Consider the following 24,816-nt stretch of genomic DNA (forward strand, 5'->3'; position numbering starts at 1 on the left):
TTTAATTTTTCAAGCGATAAGTCTGTTCGTTTCCTTTTTAACCGTTCACGTTCTGTTTTTTTACTTTCCTGAAATGAGAATAAGAGACATTGCTCTTAATTTTAAAGAAGTGGTGATATTTCTGAACCACGGTATTGATTTTAAGTTAGGGACCGTATTTCAAATTACATTACTTTTAGCTGGCATGGAGTAGACCGAGCCCATCTGCTCCAGAAGTAAGGACCCTTTGGTGCAATTTCGTCTTGACTGTGGACTAGGACACCCATACTCGTGGGCAAGGGGGGGGGGGGGGGGCGTCCATCATGGCACCTTCGTATACCCGCCCTCCACAGCTCTCGGATAACGGAAATAAGTATAGTGTAGTTGCGTGTTTATCTTTCAGGAAAATTATTTTAAAAGACGGTATTACACAGATTTTTAACAGGCTACTTACAATCACCATTCGTCTCTCAAAATATTAAAAATACACCATACTCCCAGTACTAGCCCACCTCCCTCCTACAAACTATCGTACGGGTACCATTGATTGTGCGTGCATGGTTTAAGCGTCTGGAATACCGTTACATTTATAGCCGGTGGATAGTGAGGGAATTAGGCTGATTACAGTAGCCCTTAGGGCCACCCCTATCCCGTGTCTCTGTGGCGTGCCACTAGCTTCGCTCGTGCGGACTGTATGGTCAGCACAGATTTTTTTGTTTTCCTTTAATCGAATTTTCATGTTGTTCAAAAATTGCAACACCTTTCAAACATTTCACGCTACTTAAGGCCATACAAGCATGGGCTTTCCCGAATATATTTCTGACCAAAAAGCGATTTTTGTTCATAATGCATTTTGCATTCATGTGAAGATATTTCCACAGAAACTTTTATCCCCTAACACAATTATTTATATCAGACCGAGAAGTGAAGCATCAATTTTCATAGATTTAGCTTTAAATATTTATAAACAAATTTTTTAAAAAATTTTCACCACCTACTTCACCCCGTTCAGGGTTTAATTTCCAAAAGCAGTGAAATACATTTTTTAAAATTTCTAACAGAGAAGCCAAATACAAATGTTCATAGAAGGTACTTTCATAATTAAATAATTTCGTAAAACTTTTCATTCCCTGTATCACATCCTTAGTGGGTTGGACAGCCAAAAACACCGAAGCACGTATCTTTTTTTATTTTCTGACCGAGAAGTCAAATTCCAGTTTTTATAGATGTAGCATTAAAAATGAGTTAGCAGTTTCTTTGATAATGATTAATTTTACAAAAATCTTTCACTCACTATTTTACCTCCTTAGTAGTTGAATTTCCAAAAAAGTTGAAACACGTATTTATTTATTTCTGATTGAGAAACCAAACACCAGTTTTTGTAGTTTTAGCTTCATAACTGCCTTAATAGCAACGTATTTTCGGAAAGCCTTCCATCCCATATTTCGGCCCCTTTAGAGTGGAATTTCGAAGAATTTCTTCTTAATCGATTCCTAGAATGTAAGATCGATACTCTCTCCAAATTTAAAGTTTCTGTCCTTAGCGGTTTGGGTTGGGCGATGATGAGTTAGTGAATCAGTCCGGCCGTGTTTCACCTCCTTAGGGGTTGAAGTTCCACAACAGTGAAACGCATTTTTTCATTTCCAACCAAGAAACCAAACACTAATTTTCAAAGATTTAGCTTAAAAAATACTTTGAGAATGAAAATATTTTCATAAACGTTTCATCCTCTCTTTAATCCCCTAAGGGGTTGAATTTAGTAAAACACTGAAATACTTGCCTTTTATTTGTAACCGAGAGGTCAAATACGAGTTCACGTGGATGTAGCTTTAAAAGAACTTTATCAGTTCGTTAATGATTATTTATTTAAAAAAAACTTTCCACCCAGTAGTTCACCCCAATAAGGATTACATTTCCAAAAAAAATGAATTACTTAATTTTCGACCGAGAAACCAAATACCAATTTTCGTAAGTCTAGCTTCAAAATTGCCATACTAGAGACATATTTTTAAAAAAAATCTTTCATCCCTTATTTCACTCCCTTAAGGGTGGAATTTCGAACAATCCCTTCTTAAACTATGCTTACAGTATAAGATCAACACCCTCTCCAAAAAAGTAGTTTCTATCCTTAGCGATTTCGGCTGAGCGATGATGCGTCAGTGAGTGATAGAGGGAGTCAGTTGCAACATGGCCTTTTGTACACTACTGGCCATTAAAATTGCTACACCAAGAAGAAATGCAGATGATAAACGGGTATTCATTAGACAAATATATTATACTAGAACTGACATGTGATTACATTTTCAGGAAGTTTGGGTGGATAGATCCTGAGAAATCAGTACCCAGAACAACCCCTTCGGGCCGTAATATCGGCGTTAATACGCCTGAGCATTGAGTCAAACAGAGCTTGGATGGCGTGTACAGATACAGCTGCCCATGCAGCTTCAACACGATAACACATTTCAACAAGAGTAGTGACTGGCGTATTGTGACGAGCCAGTTGCTCAGCCACCATTGACCAGACGTATTCAGTTGGTAAGATCTGGAGAATGTGCTGGCCAGGGCAGCAGTCGAACGTTTTCTGTATCCAGAAAGGCCCGTACAGGACCTGCAACATGCGGTCGTGCATTATCCTGCTGAAATGTATGGTTTCGCAGGGATCGAATGAAGGGTAGAGCCACGGGTCGTAACACATCTGAAAAGTAACGTCCACTGTTCAAAGCGCCGTCAATGCGAACAAGAGGTGACCGAGACCTGTAACCAATGGCACCCCATACCATCACGCCTTGTGATGCGCCAGTATGGCGATGACGAATACACGCTTCCAATGTGCGTTCACAGCGATGTCGCCAGACACGGATGCGACCATTATGATGCTGTAAACAGAACCTGGATTCATCCGAAAAATGACGTTTTGCCATTCGTGCACCCAGGTTCGTCGTTGAGTACACCATCACAGACGCTCCTGTCTGTGATGCAACGCCAAGGGTAACCGCAGCCACGGTCTGCGCTATGATAGTCCATGCTGCTGCAAACGTCGTCAAACTGTTCGTGCAGATGGTTGTTGTCTTGCAAATGTCCCCATCTGTTGACTCAAGGATCGAGACGTGGCTGCACGATCCGTTACAGCCATGCGGATAAGATGCCTGTCATCTCGATTGCTAGTGATACGAGGCCGTTGGGATCCAGCACGGCGTTCCGTATTACCCTCCTGAACCCACCGATTCCATATTCTGCTAACAGTCACTGGATCTCGACCAACGCGAGCAGCAATGTCGCGATACGATAAACCGCAACCGCGATAGGCTACAATCCGACCTTTATCAAAGTCGGAAACGTGATCGTACGCATTACTCCTCCTTACACGAAGCATGACAACAACGTTCCACCAGGCAACGCCGGTCAATTGCTGCTTGTGTATGAGAAATCCGTTGGAAACGTTCCTCATGTCAGCACGTTGTAGGTGTCGCCACCGGCGCCAACCTTGTGTGAATGCTCTGAAAAGGTAATCATTTGCATATCGCAGCATCTTCTTCCTGTCGGTTAAATTTCGCGTCTGTAGCACGGCATCTTCGTGGTGTAGCAATTTTAATGGCCAGTAGTGTATACAGAGATGGGGAAAGCCTCCAAAACCATATCTACGCCACAGACGTCTATATGTCATACTGGACTCGTCCGCTAGTGGCACAAGTATTCCGCAGTAGAACGCTAGCAACGAGGCCTTTTAGGATCTGCGCGAAGGTCTGACTTACGGATATTATTGACTTTAAAATTTTACGCCACGATTTGTGTAAATCTCCACGTCGTCTGCTAAAGAGGCCTAGAATTATTTTAAATTCGACAGTTTTAAGAAGGAATGTATGGTAGATGTTTTATGATATTTTAGACAGCCAACATGATTTTAATGGAGTATACGCTGATGGCTCGAAACAAGGGGACATCCATAGCTGTCCAATCGTTTTCTTCCACCACACGACCCAGTTTTCTTATCAGTACATTGTATTTACCTCAGAAGTGCATCTGATGAGCAGTTATTCCAGCAAAAGGACTCTTACCTGCACTGATTTATTCAGTGCCCTACTAGCATGTATCACCTCGCTGGGTACCTAGGCATGAGGGAATCTGTGGGAACGGCAAAGCAGACCAAGCAGTCGAGGAGCCCTGCAGGGAATACGATGTGCCATTCCCCTGCAGGCTGTCCGACAACTTGTTAAACTGCTCAGTATGGGGAGTGGCCACATGTGGCACCAGTATAGGCCTGACAACGTCGGGGCATGCTGTGACTGATGTCCTCAGTCTCATGTTGAGCCAATAACGCCCATTCTTCCAGCAGTGGTTGGTGGATGCTGACATGATGCAACCCGACTACCTAGTGGATCCCAGACACGCTCTATGGGTTTCAAATCGGGAGAGATAGCAGGCCACACCATGCGTGCAATACCTCCTGTTTCCAAGCAAACATCAACCACCTGTGCTCTATGAGGTCGTGCATTATGTAGTCTATTAGTACGAAGTTTGGGCAAACAGCACCTCGCAACAACCGCAAATGAGGTTCAAGATCTCGTCATGATACCTGACGGCAGTTAAACATTGCCGATTCACCCATACAATTTCATGAAGAGAGGTTCGAGTGGTAAACATAATCCCTGCTCACACCATTACGGATCCTCCTCGATATCGGCCTTCTTGCACAATGTTTGGGACCCTAAATCGTGTTCTATGTTCCCTCCAGATGCGAATCCATCGAGAATCGCTCTCCAGACTAAACAAGGACTCATCTGCGAAAACAACATTGGCCCACTCTAGATGTTCTCTTCTGTGAATACGCGTCGGAGGTAGACGTACAGCAGACCTCTGACAATAAAAGCCACTCTGCCGAAGCTTTCTATGCGCCTTTTGCCTCTATACAACACGTCCAGTGAGTGCTGCCATCTCACATGCCAGATGCCGTGCAGTACTAAGGCGGTACTGTCATGCCCTCACAGCCGAATAATGGTCCTCTCTTCTGAAGTCACACGTGGTCGGCCCTGCCCTGGTCTTCGAGATAGAGCTTCTGTCTCTGTAAACTATCGCCGCATCCGAGAAACAACAGAACGATTCACAATAAGCCGTCGGGCCTCATCAGTTTGAGATTTTCCAGCTTCCATTCTTCCCCTGGCCCTCCACCGCAGAGACTCTGGTAGGCATCTTCTTTGTGCCATACTGCACCGTCTGTGATTGTGTACACAGCGATTGTGTATGTAGTGCTACCCGACAAACACTATCTCGTTTCATAGGTGCCCTGACGTCATCGTTGGCACGGTTGCCCGTTCACCGGAATGTCATCTTCCGTGCAGAACACGATCGTAAGGACACATGGTTGACCGTTTCTATCATTATATCGCGAATTTGACACAGGGCAGGAAAACCGGTTTGTTGCTTTAATTTTCGACACTACGAAGGTGCAAGAGAAAACACACAGTCTGTCACCATCGGTTTTACTCTCCAAGGTCAGAATCAGTTGTGGTCACGCTGGGCGGTGCACTGCCATTGTCTTCAGTCCGGTAGTGCTGTATCGGTGACTCGTTTATTCGGTGGTATACTCGGAGGCACACACGCTTAAAAAAAAAAGAAAAAGAAAAAAAAGACCTTGAAAGGCCACAGGCCTGCTATCTCGCACGTCATATCTACTTGTTTAGCCTCGCAGACAGAATAAAAACGTGATGCACCTCTATCGTAAATTAAACGATCAGCCAAGATTAACCGATTACTACCTGATACCACGATTTAAATAGAAGACAAACATGATTACGCGATTTCAAAATCGTACACCACGTGAAGCAACTGGCTTGCTCCCGAGATAAAAACCGGAGGGTATATACCCGGAGCTCCTACCGGACAAGCCTGCCAGTGGTCAGAGCATAGCCCGCCCACCTCGCCAAAGCCACTCCAGAGCAGGTGAGTCGCCTGACAACCTTCGGCAGTTCGCCCTCGGTTTCCCCCCTACAACATGCACTCTGTTGTGCCGGGCGTGACAGGAATATTAATTACTGTTTTTTTTTTGAGTCATTAGTTTTCTGATTCTGGTTTGATGCGGACTGCCGCGAATTCATCTCTTTTGCCAACCTCTTCTTCTCACAGTAGCTCTTGCAACCTACGTCCTCAATTATTTGCTGGATTGGTTTCAGTGGTTTCAGTCTCCGTTTTCCTCTACAGTTTTTACCCTCTAAAGCTCCCTCTAGTACCATGGAAGTCATTCCCTGATGTCTTAATTGATGTCCCGTCATCCTGTCCATTCCCTTTCGCAATGTTTTCCATACATTCCTCTCATCTCAGATTCTGCGCAGAACCTCCTCCTTCCTTAACTTATCACTCCACCCAATTTTCAACATACGTCTGTAGCACCACATCTCAGACGCTTCGATTCTCTTCTGTTCCGGTTTTCGTGCCGTCCATGTTTCAGTAACATACAATGCTGTGCTCCAAACGCACATTCTCAGAAATTTCTTCCTCAAATTAAGGCCGATGTTTGACACTAGAAGGCTTCTCTCGGCCAGGAATGCCCTTTTTGCCTTGCCAGTTTGCTTTTGATGTCCTCCTTGCTCCGTTTGTCACTGATTATTTTGCTGCCTAGGTAGTCGAATTCCTTGACTTCATCACCTTTGTGACCATCAGTCCCAATCAAGTTTCTCGCTGTTCTTTTCTCGCTGTTTTAATTTGTGCTACGTCTCGTTACTTTCGTCTTTCCTCGGTTTACTCCCAGTCCATATTCTGTACTCTAGATTGTTCATTCCCTCCAACAGATCATGTAATTCTGCTTCACTTTCACACAGGGTAGTAATGTCATCAGTGAATCTGATATCCTTTCACCTTGAATTTTAATTCCACTCCTGCAGTTTTCTTTAATTTGCATCATGCTTTTTTGATGTGCAGATTGAACAGTAGGGGCGAAAGACTACATCCCGGTCCTACACCCTTTTAAATCCGAGCACTTAGTTCTTGGTCGTCCAGTCTTCCCATTCCCTCTTGGCTCTTGAAAATAATGTGTATTACCCGTCTTTCCCTATAGCCTACCCTTCTTTCTTTCAGAATTTCGATCATCTTGCACCATTTTACATTGTCGAACGGTTTTTCCAGTTCGACAGATCCTATGAACGCGTCTTGATTTTTCTTTATAAAATAAATGGCTCTGAGCACTATGGGACTTAACTGCTGAGGTCATCAGTCCCCTAGAACTTAGAACTGCTTAAACCTAACTAACCTAAGGACATCACACCCATCCATGCCCGAGGCGATTTTTCTTTAGTCTTGCTTCCATTATCAACCGCAACGTCAGAATTCCCTGTCTCTTGCCTTTACCTTTCCTAAAGCCAAACTGATCGTCATTTAACATATTCTTAATTTTCTTTTCAGTTCTTTTGTATGTTATTCTTGTCAGCAACTTGTATGCATGAGCTGTTAAGCTGATTGTGCGATAATTCTCACACGTGTCAGCTCTTGCAGTCTTCGGAATTGTGTGCATGATGTTTTTTCTGAAGTCAGTTGATATGTCGCCAGATTCATATATTCTACAGACACCAACGTGAATAGCCGTTTTGTTGCCACTTCTGCCAATGATTTTAGAAATTCTGGAGGAATCTTATTTATCCCTTCTGCGTTATTTCATCTTAAGTCCTCCAGAGTTGTCTTAGTTTCTGATTCTAGTACTGGATAGGTAACATACTGGGTGTCCGAAGAGGAGTGGTCAGTATTCAGGAATATGACAGAAAGGATCATTCGAACCAAGTTAAACTAGTGAACACCGACTCTAAAATGGCTACATTAAGAGCTATGAGCTCTACTTCATCTTCGATGCTCTGAAACAAATCAAACCTCTTTTACTGAACAAGCTCATGTTTACTAGAAATTTCTTGTTGGCTTGGTTCATATTAAAGGCGCTACAGTCTGGAACCGCAAGACCGCTACGGTCGCAGGTTCGAATCCTGCCTCGGGCATGGATGTTTGTGATGTCCTTAGGTTAGTTCGGTTTAACTAGTTCTAAGTTCTAGGGGACTAATGACCTCAGCAGTTGAGTCCCATAGTGCTCAGAGCCATTTGAACCATTTGGTTCATATTACATTGTACCGAAATGTGGAAAGCAAAGAGGAGGAGGAGATTAATGTTTAACATTCCGTCGACAACGAGGCATTAGGAATGAGGAAAGCAAAGTGTTTCTTCAAATTACTTAAGATGAAGAAGTGCCCACAGCTCTTAAGGTATCAGTTTTTCGGACTATGATTACTAAACGTTTTTTCTTTGAATGAGCGTTCTTGTCATGTTCCAGAATATTGACCATTCCACCTTGGACGCCTGTGCTTCAGAATGATAGACTTGTGATACAATTTTAAACTTCAAAGACTTCCAGTAATGATGCAAATTGACGAAAATAATTGTTCTATAGTAAAATTTTAGTAGCTTTTGGTAATGGAAAACTTTCACAGACTGAGGATTTTAGTCCAGAGGCAAGTTAAAGTTTAGTTCGTTTCAGCTTGTATTCCTGTTACCCCAGCAGCTCGTGGCCTCGCGGTAGCGTTCTCGCTTCCCGCTCACGGGGTCCCGGGTTCGATTCGCGGCGGGGTCAGGGATTTTTGCTCCCTCGAGATTACTTGGTGTTCTTGTGTTGTCTTCATCATCATTCATCCCCATTACGGTCGGAGGAAGGCAATGGAAAACCACCTCCGCTAGGAGCTTGCCCAGTCGGCGGTGCGGGTCCCGCATCGTTCACTACGCTCCTCGGTGTATGGGACTTGATCATCATCATACCCCAGCTAACTTTGTTACTATATGGTTCAAATGGCTCTGAGCACTATGCGACTTAACTTCTGAGGTCATCAGTAGCCTAGAACTCAGAACTAATTAAACCTAACCAACCTAAGGATATCACACACATCCGTACCCGAGGCAGGATTCGAACCTGCGACTGTAGCGGCCGCTCGGCTCCAGACTGCAGCGCCTATACTGAAACAATCAAATGTTGTTCAGGTGAACTTTGCAAAATGTTAACTCACTTTGTAATCAATTTCTCGATAGTGGTAGTCTCCTATATAGATTTAAATATACTGTTTAGTGTTTTCATTTATTTATTTTGCACATCTTGTTCCAACAGCCCAAACTGAAGAGCAAATCTCGATGGCCATGGAACGAGTCAGTGCATGAATTTTACATCAGAAAAGTTAATAAGAGATAAAATAAAATATGCACAAATTCCATGCTGACGACTAGCAGTTAAGTATACGAGTACATTGAGTGGGCAAAAGTCGTCGGATAGCGATACGCACATATACAGACGGCGGTAGTATCGCCCACGCAAGGTATAAAAGCGCATGCATTGGGGGATCTGTCATTTGTACCCAAGTGAGTCGTGTGAAAAGGTTTCCGACCTGATTATGGCCGCACGATGGGGATTAACAGACTTTCAACACGGAATGCCAATTGGAGCTAGACGCGTGGGATATTTCATTTCGGAAATCGTTGGGCAGTTCAGTATTCCGAGACCCACAGTGTCAAGAGTGTGCCGAGAATTACAAATTTCAGGCGTTACCTCTCATCACGGACAACGCAGTGGCCGACGGCCTTCACTTAACTACCTAGAGCAGCGTCGTTTGCGTAGAGTTGTCAGTGCTAACAGACAAGCAACACTGCGTGAAATAACCGCAGAAGTGAATGTGGGACGTACGACTAACGTATCCGTTAGGACAGTGCGGCGAAATTTGGCATTAATGAGCTGTGGCAGGGGAAGACCAACGCGAGTGCCTTTGCTAACAGCACGACGTCACCTGCAGCGCCTCTCCTGGGTTCGTGACCACTAGGCGACGGGGAAAACCGTGGCCTGGTCGGACGAGTACAGATGTCGGTAGGTTCGGTGATGATATGGTTCGAGTGTGGCGTAGACCTCACGAATCCTATGGATCCAAGTTGTCAACAGGGCACTGTGCAAACTGGTGGTGGCTTCATATTGGTGTGGGCTATATTTACATGGAATGGATTGGGTCGTCTGGTCCAACTGAACCGATCAGTGGCTGAAAATGGTTACGTGCGATTATTTGCAGACAATTTCCTGCCATTCGTGGATTTCGTGTTCCAAAACAAAGATGGAATTTTTATAGATGGCAATGCGCCATGTCACCGGGACACAATTGTTCGCTAGCGGTTTGAAGAACATCTTGAACAATTCAAACGAATGATTTGGCCACCCAGATCGCCCGACATGAGTCCCATAAAATTTATGGGACATAATTGAGACTCAGTTCGTGCACAAAATCCTGCACCGGCCACACTTTCGCAATTATGGAGGGCTTTTTGACGTAGCATGGATCAGTATTTCTGCAGGGGACTCCAGCGACTTGCGGCCCATGTCGTCGCTAGAATGATTCTTCATTTGTCTCTGTGCCGCTTATGTACTCTTCTAAGCCCATCACGTGCCCGTGGCGTTGCCAGGTGTCGCTCAATCTCGCAGCGGACAGTGGTCACAAATGATCCAAGCTTACAACAATGCCTACCGGAATATATCCATACCGAAATCGGAAGCCGCCCCTCTAAAACCCAGACGATATCACCTTAACTGCTTCCTTCCAACAACAAACCTTGTCTGAAGCTGCACTATGCAGGGAAAAAGGATTACCGACACGATATTTGGAGTCATCCCATGACTTTTGTCTCCGCAGTGTATATTACCATAACCTTACAACGCAGAAATTTGCTTAACTTTTTTCCACGAACTCCTCAACAGAACAGAAAGAGTGACTTATGAGGAAGTTGTTTAGCTTAGATTTGAAAGTGCGTCGGTTAGTGCTTGGATTTTTTATTTCTTGTGATAGTTCACTGAAAATGAATGCAGCAGAATAGCACACGTTTCTGGACGACAGTCAAGGAGGGGCGATCCAAATGCAGATTACATTTCTGCGAGCATTAACTTCGTGAAGGCTGCTAATTCATGGGACTAAGCTCGAATTGTTAATAATAAATGAAATTTTAAAAAAATTCAAGACGCGAATGTCAGAATTCCCAGACCAATGAATAAGGGCAGCAGGATGTTCACAAACGTATGCCACACACTGGTCGAATTGCCCGCTTCTGAGCCAAAAATACCCTTTGTGAATGGGAAGAGTCACCCCCGAATTTAACGCTGTGTCTCGTAAGTGAGTAAAAATAAGCGAAGTAGATTAACTTTTATTGGACTATTACTCATTGCACGTGCGTTTCGGATGGTAAATACAGTAGCAGTGAGTTTTTAAACAAGATCCTGAACATGGGTTATCCATGGCAGTTTACCACCTATATGAACATCGAGGAATTTGAATTGTTCAGACTCGCAAATCATATGCCAATTCTATGTGATCAAAATGTCAGTTTTAGTTCAGTTTTGGGTTAGAAACTGGAAAACAGTGAGTCTTACTGTGATTTAGCATTAATTTATTCTCTACAAGCCATGAATATATGTCTTCAACAGTACTATTTGATACATTGCCTATGCTCCACTCAACATCGTTAGTTACATGTCTAGTGTCAAGTCAACAAACAGAAATAAGCCACTTCACTCGTCCCATCATTCCCAATAGTTCCAAAAAATCGGAGAAAGTTGTATGCAACAAACTCAACAGTAAAAGAGTCTGGATTTCCAAAACAACATTCAACTAAACAGGCTTATTTACCTTGACAAATTATTTAGCAGAATCAACAGATTAGTAATTTGTACCATTGGGAATAATCTGTGAATTGGTTAAGGCTGTTGAGTGCGTGAACTACGATATCCCCATGCAGAAGTGAAAACAACGGAATAGTAAATACCCCTGGTTTATGGTTTTCCATCTTATCGGAAGGACAGAAACCAGAATACAGCAGATCCATGTTATATGTCCATCACATAGCATTTGCACTCAGAAGTCGAAGCAAAACGGCGTGGTGTACTACTGGGTTCCATTCGTCGTTTTTGCACATTATACAAGTATATTAATAAAATCTGTCAGTCTTCTTACTGAAAATTCATCTTAAGAAGTATCTGAAAACAGAACAGATGGTTTAATGCAAGTGGTTTCTGTTTAAATTTTAGCAAGATTCACTTGCACACAGTTCTGTGCAGCTTATAGAACAGAAACTACACTACTGGCCATTAAAACTGCTACACCACGAAGATGACGTGCTACAGACGCGAAGTTTAACCGACAGGAAGAAGATGCTGTGATATGCAAATGATTAGCTTTTCAGAGCATTCACACAAGGTTGGCGCCGGTGGCGACACCTACAACGCGCTGACATGAGGAAAGTTTCCAACCGATTTCTCATACACAAACAGCAGTTGATCGGCGTTGCCTGGTGAAACGTCGTTGTGATGCCTCGTGTAAGGACCAGAAATGTGTACCATCACGTTTCCGACTTTGATAAAAATCGGATTGTAGCCTATCGCGATTGCGCTTTGTCGTATCGCAGCATTGCTGCTCTCGTTGGTCGAGGTCCAGTGACTGTTAGCAGAATATGGAATCGGTGGGTTCAGGAGGGTAATACGGAACGCCGTGCAGGATCCCAACCGCCTCATATCACTAGCCGTCGAGATGACAGCCATCTTATCCGCACAGTTGTAACGGATCGTGCAGCCACGTCTCGATCCCTGAGTCAACAGATGGGGACGTTTGCAAGACAACAACTGTTGTGGACTGACAAAACAGCCAGTCCACAGTGACGGGTAACCGAAGGGCACGCGTTTAAACTTACGCAGGCTGGCTTGAGGTATGCTTCATTAGATACATAGCAAAGGATAAATGGCGCCTTGCTAGGTCGTAGCAATTGACTTAGCTGAAGGCTATGCTAACTATCGTCTCGGCAAAAGAGAGCGTAATTCTCACTGAACCTTTGCTAGCAACGTCGGCTGTACAACTGGGGCGAGTGCTAGTAAGTCTCTCTAGACTTGCCGTGTGGCGGCGCTCGGTCTGCTATCACTGATAGTGGCGACACGCGGGTCCGTCGTATACTAATGGACCGCGGCCGATTTAAAGCTACCACCTAGCAAGTGTGATGTCTGGCGGTGACACCACAACAACCATCTGCACGAACAGTTAAACGACGTTTGCAGCAGCATGGACTATCAGCTCGGAGACCATGGCTGCGGTTACCCTTGACGCTGCATCACAGACAGGAGCGCCTGCGATGGTGTACTCAACGACGAACCTGGGTGCAGGAATGGCAAAATGTCATTTTTTCGGATTAATCCACGTTCTGTTTACAGCATCATGATGGTCGCATCCGTGTTTGGCGACATCGCGGTGCACGCACATTGGAAGCGTGAATTCGTCATCGCCATACTGGCGTATCACCCGGCATGATGGTATGGGGTGCCATTAGCTACACGTCTCGGTTCGCATTGACGGCACTTTGAACAGTGGACGTTACATTTCAGATGTGTTACTACCTGTAACTTTAATCTTCATTCGATTTCTGCGAAACCCTACATTTCAGCAGGATAATGCACGACTGCATGTTGCAGGTCGTGTACGGGCCTATCTGGGCACAGAAAATATTCGACTGCTGCCCTGGCCAGCATTCTCCAGATCTCTCACCAATTGAAAACGTCTGGTCAATGGTAGCCGAGCAACTGGCTCGTCACAATACGCCAGTCACTACTCTTGATGAACTGTGGTATCGTGTTGAAGCTGCATGGGCTGCTGTACCTGTACACGCCATCCACACTCTGTTTGACTCAATGCCCAGGCGTATCAAGGCCTTTATTACGGCCAGAGGTGGTGTTTCTGGGTACTGATTTCTCAGGATCTATGCACTCAAACTGCGTGAAAATGTAATTAAAAAAAAATGGCTCTGAGCACTATGGGACTTAACATCTGTGGTCATCAGTCCCCTAGAACTTAGAACTACTTAAACCTACCTAACCTAAGGACATCACACACATCCATGCCCGAGGCAGGATTCGAACCTGCGACCGTAGCAGTCCCGCGGTTCCGGACTGCGCGCCTAGAACCACTAGACCACCGCGGCCGGCAAAATGTAATCACATGTCAGTTTTAGTATAATATATCTGTCCAATGAATACCCGTTTATCATCTGCATTTCTTCTTGGTGTAGCAATTTTAATGGCCAGTAGTGTATAAAAATCTGCTTGAACAATGAAATATAACAGGTTTTTGAGGGTGCATGTGCACCATAAGCTACTGGTCTGAATTGATGTATCGCCTTCGTTCAGCTAAGTTTCATGAACGCGTCATTAACATGTCCCAAAGAATAGACACCACGCATTCATATAACTGATAAAGCTAGCTGGGCAATGAATTCACCTTCTCCACTCAGTTCCGCTTCGAGCACCGAGCGGGAAGGTTCTTGTTTATTTCAGATGCCGCAGCGTCGCTTGTGTGGAGTTTTCCTCGTCAGTGTTGTTCTGTCTACCGAGTGTTTCGTAGCGCCTCGACTCCGCCTTATTTTCTGTTTAGTGTTCGTCTATTTGCAGCGGCGTCGGGCGCTCCCCTGTGGCTACCATGGTTTCCACATGTATTCCACGAAAAGGTACTGTGAGATTTACTTTCGATAAAACAACGCCACACGTGCAGTCCGCGTCTCTAGAAATCCACGATTGGCTTGTCGATACAATCCATGAGAACTCTGATCACGTCCACACCGCTTGTTTTGACGCAGACGAGAACGTGTTTTATGTGAAATTTATGGATCCCCTTCACGTTGAAAGATTACTGTCGCGAAGTGGTTCTCAAGTCCCGTTCAAGCATCGCTATAATTATGTTAGCATGGTGTCACCCGCAGATGCTGAAATTGACTATATCAATTTTCGAGTCTTCATCCTCCCGCCGGGGGCTGATGACAATTTTCTAAAGGACAAAAAAAAAAAATGGTTCAAATGGCTCTGAGCACTATGAGACTTAGCTTCTGAGGTCATCAGTCCCCTAGAACTTAGAACTACTTAAACCTAACTAACCTAAGGACAGCACGCACATCCATGCCCGAGGCAGGATTCGAACCTGCGACAGTAGCGGTCCCGCGGTTCTAGACTGTAGCGCCTAGAACCGCTCGGCCACCCCGGCCGGCTCTAAAGGACATATCGACTCCTTTCGATAACTTGAAAAACGTCCGTCGTGAACGTTGATCTGCTCAACTCTGATCACAGTGTTAAAAGTGAGTGGTTACCGCGTTACCGGCCAAGAGGGAACCTGCTTCCTATGTAGTGAAAGTGGACACGTTCGCTCTAATTGCCCGCGGAGGGTTTTTGTATTAAAGCCGTCATTAGTGCAGCGTCGCAAATTGACGGTTGCTGATCTCGTTCCTTCCACTCCCGACGTTGCACCTACTTCTTCTTCGGCTCATAATGAACAAAAAGTCAGTTCCGATAACCGTGTAAATGAATATCCGCCTTTACCTCCGCGGCAGGTTCAGATTCCATCGCCCCCAGGAGAGTAACAAAGAAGCGACGTCGCATTCAAATTGGCGAGGGTGAGGACTTGGCTTCGCCTTCTGCCCCAACCTTCTCCGCATCGATTGTGTCTCCTGCTCCTGTCGATGCTACGATACATCCCGTCCGTGGTACGGTGGGTGGCGAAGAAGTTACCTCCAGCATCCCTCCTGCTCGCGATGTGCCTCCTTCTGAGCCGCCTGTGTGTGGAGAGGGAGCGGAGTCCCCCCTTTGTCTTTGGGTCCTCGTTACAAGTCCTCCTGCTCCTTCGTATTCAGCCGCCTACAGTTTCCTGAATTTGCAGCCTACAAAAAAATGGTTCAAATGGCTCTGAGCACTATGGGACTTAACTTCTGAGGTCATCATTCCCCTAGAACTTAGAACTACTTAAACCTAACTAACCTAAGGACAACACGCATATCCATGCGAGCTAGAACAAATCTCGAGGAGAATAAAATTAGCGACCAAGTATCATATTTTGCATTGGTAGGTCCACAGAATGCTTCCGCCTTAGTGACTGGACCTGTATGAGATGACCCTTCTTCTGAGGGGCAGGAAGCTGTGCCTATGACCCCTTCCATATCCCCTTCTGCAGAGGCCGCCATGCCACGTAGCCGACAGAAACAGCGTATACAACCTGACCGTGCGGTGGCACGTAAGAAATTTAAGAAAGAAGGTTGTGATTACGGGGATTCTGGTCCCCCGATTGATTTATTTGTGGGCTTCGCAATAGACCTTGACGCTCAGCTGCCTATCTAATTCTGCTCGGTTCGTTCCGTACATCCCTGTATAACTGTGATTAGGGACCCAAGCCTACACGTTACTTTCCTTAAATGTTAATCGTGTGGAATCAGAATTGCGATTGGCTTCGATACTCCACTTCATTTATGTGCGGACATAGTCTTCTTACAGGAGGTGTTATTTAGACATTTATCCTTACCTGGTTTTCTTGTGATCTTTAATATAACATCTGAATATTCTACGGGGACCGCCTTATTCTGTCGCGAAAGCATTCCTGTTGCTGAGGTGGAAATGTTGGATTCTGGCAGGGGCATTGGTTGTCAACTTTTGAATTATACCTTGGTTCTTTTATATGCCCCTTCTGGCACTGGTCGCGCAGTGGATCGTTCGCGTTTTTCTAAAGAGGAAATTGTTTATTTGTTGCTTAAGAGTCCTCCGGGCATTCTGTTGGGTGGTGATTTTAGCTGGGTGTTGGGTCCTGCAGATCAATCTCCAAATTTTAATTTCTATCGTGAATTACATGAATTGGTCCACTCTTAATGCCTGCAAGACGTCTGGACATGTAAATACCCGACGTTAGTTAAAATTACCCACTTTACTCCCACTTCTAGCAGCAGATTAGATAGGTTTTACTTATCAGACAACCTGCGCGATTGTACTCTTAATGTTGGAGTCACCCCAACTTCCTTTACGGATCACTGTAATGTGTCTATAACTCTCAATTTTGAACGGCGACCAGTCAAATGGTTTCGCACTCCGTAGATGTTAAACGTCGCTCACCTAGCTGACTCCTCTCTCGATGACGTGATGCGTGTGGGAGCGTACTCTACGGTCCACTGGGAAGTACTCTTCCACCCTTGACTGGTGGACACAGCTGGCAAAATCGAGGCTCAGGCAAACATTGATACTTTTCCGTGCTGCCAAAGCGCGAGACTTTCGGAGAACTTACTAATATTACTGTTCCATCCTGTGTGAACTTCGTGATGCTGCGAATCACGTCCCTCTACGAATTATGTAGAGGCGCGTAAAAGCAAAATTGTTGACCTTGAAGAGAATATAAATGGAAGGTTTGAAAATGCGATCCAAGACACGTTCATTGGTGACGGAAGAACTGACTTCCTTATATCATTGCTTCAGCATCAGACCCGCCGCCGACGCCCTTGTATTCATTCTCCCACGACAGATTATGGACGTATCGTAATGGAGCAAGCCGATATAGTGCGTAGCTTACACCAATACTATGTAGACATCTACGACATCGACGAGTCCAGTGAAACCTTCCACGATCCGCCAGGCAGAGTAATGCAGACACAATTACACCTGAACATAATGAAACGCTCTTAGCTGCCTTTCAGCCTGCGGAAGTTTGTATACGTATTGTGGGATCGCCTTCTCAGAAGTCCCCGAGTCTGCATGGAGATCTCAAGGAATTCTAGGTGCGCTCTTGGCCGCTGTTGGGTGCTACCTTTACCTGGAAGGTAGCAGAATTAAATTCCGACTTCGCATCATTGCCTCTGCTGCTGCAACATCACTGATGTCTCTACAAGTGCATTGCTCTGAAGAACTAGTCCACTGATATTGTTTCAGGTGTCACCATGAAGACCTCAGTAGCAGCCATCTTTGCTATCACCATGGTGCTGAGCGTGCAAGCGGGTTACCTGTCCTGCGGGAAGGGCGAGGTGTGTCCTGAGGGTCATTGTTGCATGATCGGTAAGTGCTACAGACTCTCGCTCACCAATTGCAGCTACCAGAGGAGCCAGCAGCGTCTTTACCCCGTTCATTATAAAAAAATATAACAGATGTACTAGAGAGACTGCCTACTTATCCAACCTCTTCAGGAGTACTGCTGCGTGGTGTGGGATCTTTACCAGATAGGATTAACAGAGTACATCGAGATAGTTCAAAGAAGGGCAGCACGTTTTGTATTATCGCGAAATAGGAGAGAGTGTCACTGACATGATAAAGGATTTGTGGTGGGAATAATTAAACAAAGGCTTTTTTATTCCGGGGGGGATCTTCTCACTAAATTTCAGTCACCAACGTCGAATGCGAAAATTGTTTGTTGATGCCGGCCTATATAGGAAGAAACGATCATCATAATAAAATGAGGGAAATCAGAGCTCCCACGGAGGGATAAAGGTGTTGTTTTCTTCCGCAAGCTGTTAGAGAGTGGAATCATAGTGTGAGAGTGGTTCCAAGAACCCTCTGCCAGGCACTTAAGTGTAATTTGCAGAGTAGCCAAGCAGAAGTAGATTCGGATGTAGAAAATCTTTGACGCTCTACTGTAGTATTTTTATCATACCTTTTATAAAAGTTAGAGTGAGGTCCTAGTATTTACAAGAGATATATTTCAAAGAAGTGTGACACTGTAATATAGTTCTATGCACCTTGCAGTTGAAAGCAGGCAACAGCACTGCCAGCTACAGGGGTTCTTCTTTCGCCGACCGTGCTATAGGGTTTGGGAACCGGGACGAAATTTCTTTGGAGACGTATCTTTGAACTAAGCAAAAATGAAATGAGGAAGGGCAAAATAAAATTGGAGTAGAAGGGGGAAGAAGTAGTGGATAAAGACAAGCAGTAGTAGTAGTAGAAGAAGAAGAAGAAGAGGGGAAAGGATTGTAGGTCACAAAAATTGTAAAGGGGCGGATGTGTGTGAAACTAAATCACGAGGAGATTCAAAGTGGACTCTGTTGGGCGAAAGGGGGGAGTTCCACAACTAGAAACGGCTAAATACACTCTAAGACAAAAAACAAACCGCAATCGTCATTTCACTGCACCTATGCTATATGGACTGTAAGACAAAACGACGCACCACGAAGGCATTATTCAAATACGGCGGAAATCGATCTATGTGATGTACATGTACAGACAAACAAATGACAGTTTCAGAACAATCGGATGGTTTATTCAAGGGAAAGAGCATCAAAAAGCGAGCAAGTCAGTTACACGCTGGCCCTTACGCAAGCAGTTATTGGTAGATTTGTTGCATGTCTCTCTGAGGGATATCGTACCAAATTCTGTCCAACTGGCTAGTAAGATCGTAAGATTGTCAAAATTCCGAGCTATGTGGAGGCACCTGCCCATAATGCTCCAAACATTCTCAGTTGTGGAGAACTCCGGCAACTTTACTGGCCAAGGTGAGATTAGGCAAGCACGAAGACAAGCAGTACAAACTCTCGCCGTGTAAAATGTAAGCCCAGTTTGGGTCGCCAGAAGGGCAACTAAACTGAGCGTCGAACAAGTTACACGCTGGCCCTTATGCAAGCAGTTATTGATAGAGTTGTTGCATGTCTCTCAGAGAGATACCGTGCCAAATTCTGTCCATCTGGCTAGTAAGATCGTCAAAATTCAGAGCTATTTGGAGGCACCTGCCCATAATGCTACAAACATTCTCAATTCTGGAGAACTCTGGCAACCTTACTGGCCAAGGTGAGATTTGACAGTCCGAGGCGCCTCCAGACAGGTCTTCGCAGGTAATCGGTGCTAAGTTCGAAGCTGGAGGCATCACTGAAGACAGTTCTACTCCAGTCAATGAGATTCCAGGCTAGATACGTGTCTAGTGACGACCTAGACAGGGATGGAATACCAACCTAACTGTCGCCTGCCGTAAGAGCGTGATGGTCTGGGGTGCCATTTTATTCCACGGTTGGACACCTTTGGTTGTCATCCGCAGCACCCTTACAGCAAAGCGATACGTCGGCGATGTATTACTCCCTGTTTCGTTGCCCTTCATGGCAAGTCATCAGCAACATAATGACCGCCCGCACAGGGCGATAGTTTCTATAGCTTGTCTTTTTTTTTTTTTTTTTTTTTTTTTTTTTTTTTTTTTTTTTTGGAAAAATAAATGTTCTGGACTGTGCGAACGCAATATCGACTATCAAATTTATTTATGAACATAGCATCGTTACAACAATAAACAGTTCTAAAAAAAAATCAGTATGAGTTGCCAAACGTAAACAAAAATTGAGATAAGTGTATCAGGTAAGAAACTAAGAGAAAATGGAAAACTATAATGAGAAAAGAGAAACAAATGGGATTCTTCCAGCGAAAGTATTCACTGTAAGTGAAGCATCCTCTGATATCCGTACAATAACGCAACCGATAAAGTGTGGGCAAAATGTTCGCGGTACTGCGGTGAACATTGCAATCGTTGATGAGATTCCCACAGGTAGGCCATGTACTACACGGCGCCACTGAGTTGTAACTCAAAAATGGCGTAGGCAGTGTGTCCCAGGAGCCAGGCCACGGCGGTGCACTTCTTCTTTGGGTGCAGTTTAAGGTCAGGACGGATAATCCACATTGGTGTCACACTAGAAGGTACAGTGTGGTTGATAAGCCCCACCATCAGTGGGCACAACTCCCATACTCCCCATACGTAGCGGCACGCTATACGGTGGTCTCTGGTGTCGGCAGCTCCACACTGGCTGCACTCGTTCGTCTGGCTGAGGTGAATGTCTGCTAGACGCTGCTTACAAGGGAACATCCCCATCACACCCCCCTCAGATTTAGTTATAAGTTGGCACAGTGGATAGGCCTTGAAAAACTGAACACAGATCAATTGAGAAAACAGAAAGAAGTTGTGTGGAACTATGAAAAAATAAGCAAAATATACAAACTGGGTCGTCCATGTGTAAGATAGGAAATATTAAGGGCAATATGAGGCGAGGAGCGCCGGGGGCCCGTGGTTAGCGTGGACAGCTGCGGAACGAGAGGTCCTAGGTTCAAATCTGCCCTCGACTGAAAATTTTGCTTTCTTTATTTTCGCAAAGTTATGATCTGTCCGTTCGTTCATTGACGTCTCTATTCACTGTAATAAGTTTAGTGTCTGTGTTTTGCGACTGCACCGCAAAACCGTGTGATTAGTTGACGAAAGGATGTGCCTCTCCAATGGGAACCGAAAACATTTGATCGCAAGGTCATTGGTCAACCGATTCCTCCACAGGAAAACACGTCTGATATTTTGTATACGACACTGGTGACAGCGTGTGCGTCACATGACAGGAATATGTTGTCGACCCACCTAACTAGTACACTTGGCGAATGGGTGAAAAGATTCTTCTACCTTGCCCGATGTAGGTTTTCTTGTGGATGTAATAATCACTCCAAAAAAAAGTCGCATTCTGGAGGACGACGGTTCAATCCCGCGTCCGGCCATCCTGATTTAGGTTTTCCGTGATTTCCCTAAATCACTCCAGGTAAATGCCGGGATGGTTCCTCTGAAAGGGCACGGCCGACTTCCTTCCCCATCCTTCCCTAATCCGATGAGACCGATGACCTCGCTGTCTTGTCTGCTTCCCCAAAACAACCAACCAACCAACCAAAAAAAGTGATGAAAACATAAGAGTTTTTCGCATAAACTGAAAATAAAAAGTTAAAACTTTCGACCGAGGGAAGATTCGAACTGAAGACCTCTCGTTTTGCAACTGTTCACACTAACCACGGGACCACGGCGCTCCCAGTCTCATATTGCCCTTTATAGTGGCTGTATTACACATGGACGACCCAGTTTGTATATTTTGCTTATTTTTTCATAGTTCCACATAACTTCTTTCTGTTTTCTCGATCGATCTGTGTTCAGTTTTTCAAGGCCTATCCACTGTGCCAACTTATAACTAAATCTGAGGGGGTGCGATGGGGATGTTCCCTTGTTAGTTGGAAAGGTGTCACTGACGACTCGGTACCACAACGAACTGATGTCCGACGGCAGGAATGGGTTGTTAATATTAGCCCATGCCTGCTTCAAGACGACCGCTGGTATCCGTATTTCCAGTTTGTGCGCTGGTGGACAGCCTAGGAGAGCTTCATAGATCCGTCGCTCCGACGTATTCCGATCTGTAGCCGCCTCCAAGACATAACTGCGTGCGAGATAAAATTCCCTGACGTAGCGGATGCCCACTACTGAAACTGGAGCGCATTGTGACTGAGGCCGGTATCGATCCAATATGGCTGCCGTTGTCCCGTTCGGATGGTCGGTCTGCAGCGTTTTTGTTCGGTGGACGAGGAGTGCCGTGCACTTCCGCGGGAGATCGATCAATCCCAGTCCCCCGAGTGACCGATCGAGGTCACAGGCGGTGGCTCGCACTTTGAAGATGGAGTGTCGCCACAGCAGCCAGTAAACTGCTTTCGTAATCGAATTTACCAGAAGTTTCGGGGCAGTCAGCAGCTGAGCGACATACCACGCCTTGGCGAGGATCGTCGTGTTAATGACCGGCACCGCTCAATCCCCTGATGGTGTGGAGGAGTCGCCTCCACGTGAGTGTCTGCATTAGTCTGAGGGCAGGCACACACCTGCAGTCCCAGCAATTTTTCGTGCTTGCCAAAGCCTAGCTTGGCCTGCAAGGTCACTGGATCTCTCCTCAATCGTGAACGTTTGGAGCATTAGGGACACCGCACTGGAACCAGCTCGGGATTCTGAAGATTTAACGCGCCAATTGGACAGAATTTGACACGATATCCGTCAGGAGAACATCCAACAACACCGTCAATCAATACCAAAGCGGTATAACGGCTTGCATAAGGGCCAGGTTCCGTAGAAATGTTGGAACACGTGAGGCAATACTGACCCTACGACTTATCTTAGAAAATAGATTAAGGAAAGGGCAAACCTACGTTCCTAGCATTTGTAGACTTCGAGAAAGCTTTTGACAATGTTGTCTGGAATACTCACTTTCAAATTCTGAAGGTGGCAGGAGTAAAATACAGGGAGCGAAAGGATTTTGTACAGAAACCAGATGGCAGTTATAAGAGTCGAGGGGCATGAAAGGGTAGCAGTAGTTGGGAAGGGAGTGAGACAGGGTTGTAGCCTATCCCCGATGTTATTCAATGTGTATATTGAGCAAGCAGCAAAGGAAACAAAACAAAAATTCGGAGTAGGAATTAAAATCCATGGAGAAGAAATAAAAACTTTGAGGTTCGCCGACGACATTGTAATTCTATCAGGGCCAGCAAAGGACCTGGAAGAGCAGCTGAACGGAATGGACAGCGCCTTGGAAGGAGGATATAAGATGAACATCAACAAAAGCAAAACGAGGATAATGGAATGTAGTCAAATTAAATCGGGTGATGCTGCGGGAATTAGATTAGGAAATGAGACGCTTAAAGTAGTAAATGAGTTTCTCTATTTGGGGAGCAAAATAACTGATGGTCGAAGTACAGAGGATATAAAATGTAGACTGGCAATGGCAAGGAAAGCGTATCTGAAGAACAGAAATTTGTTAACATCGAGTATAGATTTAAGTGTCAGAAAGTCGTTTCTGAAAGTATTTGTATGGAGTGTAGCCATGTATGGAAGTGAAAAGTGGACGAGAAATAGTTTAGACAAGAAGAGAATAGAAGCTTTCGAAATGCTGAAGATTAGACGGGTAGATCACATAACTAATGAGAAGGTGTTGATTTGAATTGGAGAGAAGAGAAATTTTTGGCACTATTTGACTAGAAGAAGGGATTGGTTGGTAGGGCATATTCTGAGGCATCAAGGGATCACCAATTTAGTACTGAAGGGCAGCGTGCAGGGTAAAAATCGTAGAGAGAGACCAAGAGATGAATACGCTGAACAGATTCAGAAGGATGTAGGTTGCAGTAGGTACTGGGAGATGAAGAAGCTTGCACAGGATAGAGTAGCATGGAGAGCTGCATCAAACCAGTCTCAGGACTGAAAACCACAACAACAGCAAGGGCCAGAGGTGAATCAATGAGTTATTGACTTGAGCAATTTGTGAAGCTCCTTCTCTTCAATAAATCACCCAGTTTTTCTGAAATTGTAATCATTTGTTTATCTGTACATGTACATCTACTGATTTCCGTCCCATTCGGATAACTTCTTCGTTGTGCGTCGGTTTTTGTTTTCTTTTTCGTTTTTTGTATTAGTGCGTGCACTGTAGCGGTCCATTTAAGTATGAGCAGCTCTGCAATGGGCTCACAATGGCGCCCGCCGGCAAGCCAGTCATACTTTTTCTATACAGACCGTTAATTAATGTAACAAATATTTTTCCTCTGCTGCCTGGTGGCACAGCTGCGAACCCTAACTGCTGTCTGACGGCGACTCCTTCCTGTTACAGGCGGCGGCAGGTACGGTTTGCCCATCTGTTCCCTGAAGGGTGTGAGTGGTGACTCCTGCCGGCCGAACAACCAACCACAGGACTTCTGGCTGTCCGCCGACCCGGGCGATGAGGGTTCTCTGTATACGGGCGTCTACACGTACGTCTGTCCCTGCCTGAACGGCCTACAGTGCGCCGATGGAACCTGTACCTACTAGCGGGCGTCTCAGACGCTCACCGACTCACTGCGACAACTTCATCAGCATCAGTACGAAGACGCAAACTGGAAGATTCGTTGTTTGGAATAATCAGAGGTTGTAAACCAGAGGCAACGTAAAATACGTCACGGCAGTCACATGGAAAAGCGCCAATTCGACAAAGATTTCATCTCCAACAGACATCACAGGTGCCACCACCCCTCCCATTTGTCGTCAACCATGACGTCATTTTAATCAAATTGTAATTGTCTGACTGTGGATACATTATTGTTGCTAATCGAGCATTATCTCTCTGCGCCATTCCTTCCTTTCTCCCTTCCGAGTCTGTATCTTACCATTTCCCATATCGTATTCAGTCGCTCAGTTCTTCGTCTGTAGTTAGTACCAACTAAACTCAGATATTGTGTTAGGAGCACTATTCGCA

General features: G+C 45.1%; 1 protein-coding gene across 1 annotated transcript in view; it reads left to right on the forward strand.

The window, feature by feature from the left end:
• The window catches only part of LOC124619577 (astakine-like), a 118,138-nt gene extending 93,547 nt beyond the window's left edge, over positions 1 to 24,591 (forward strand). The window contains exons 2-3 of the mRNA XM_047146069.1: positions 17,726 to 17,848; positions 24,196 to 24,591. Coding sequence (XP_047002025.1) covers positions 17,726 to 17,848; positions 24,196 to 24,392 — 320 coding nt within the window. The 3' untranslated portion in view covers positions 24,393 to 24,591. The remainder of the gene's footprint in view (positions 1 to 17,725; positions 17,849 to 24,195) is intronic.
• The last annotated feature ends 225 nt before the right edge of the window (positions 24,592 to 24,816 follow it).

Source organism: Schistocerca americana, chromosome 6 (assembly GCF_021461395.2).
Source record: "Schistocerca americana isolate TAMUIC-IGC-003095 chromosome 6, iqSchAmer2.1, whole genome shotgun sequence".
Classification (NCBI taxonomy): Eukaryota; Metazoa; Arthropoda; class Insecta; order Orthoptera; family Acrididae; genus Schistocerca; species Schistocerca americana.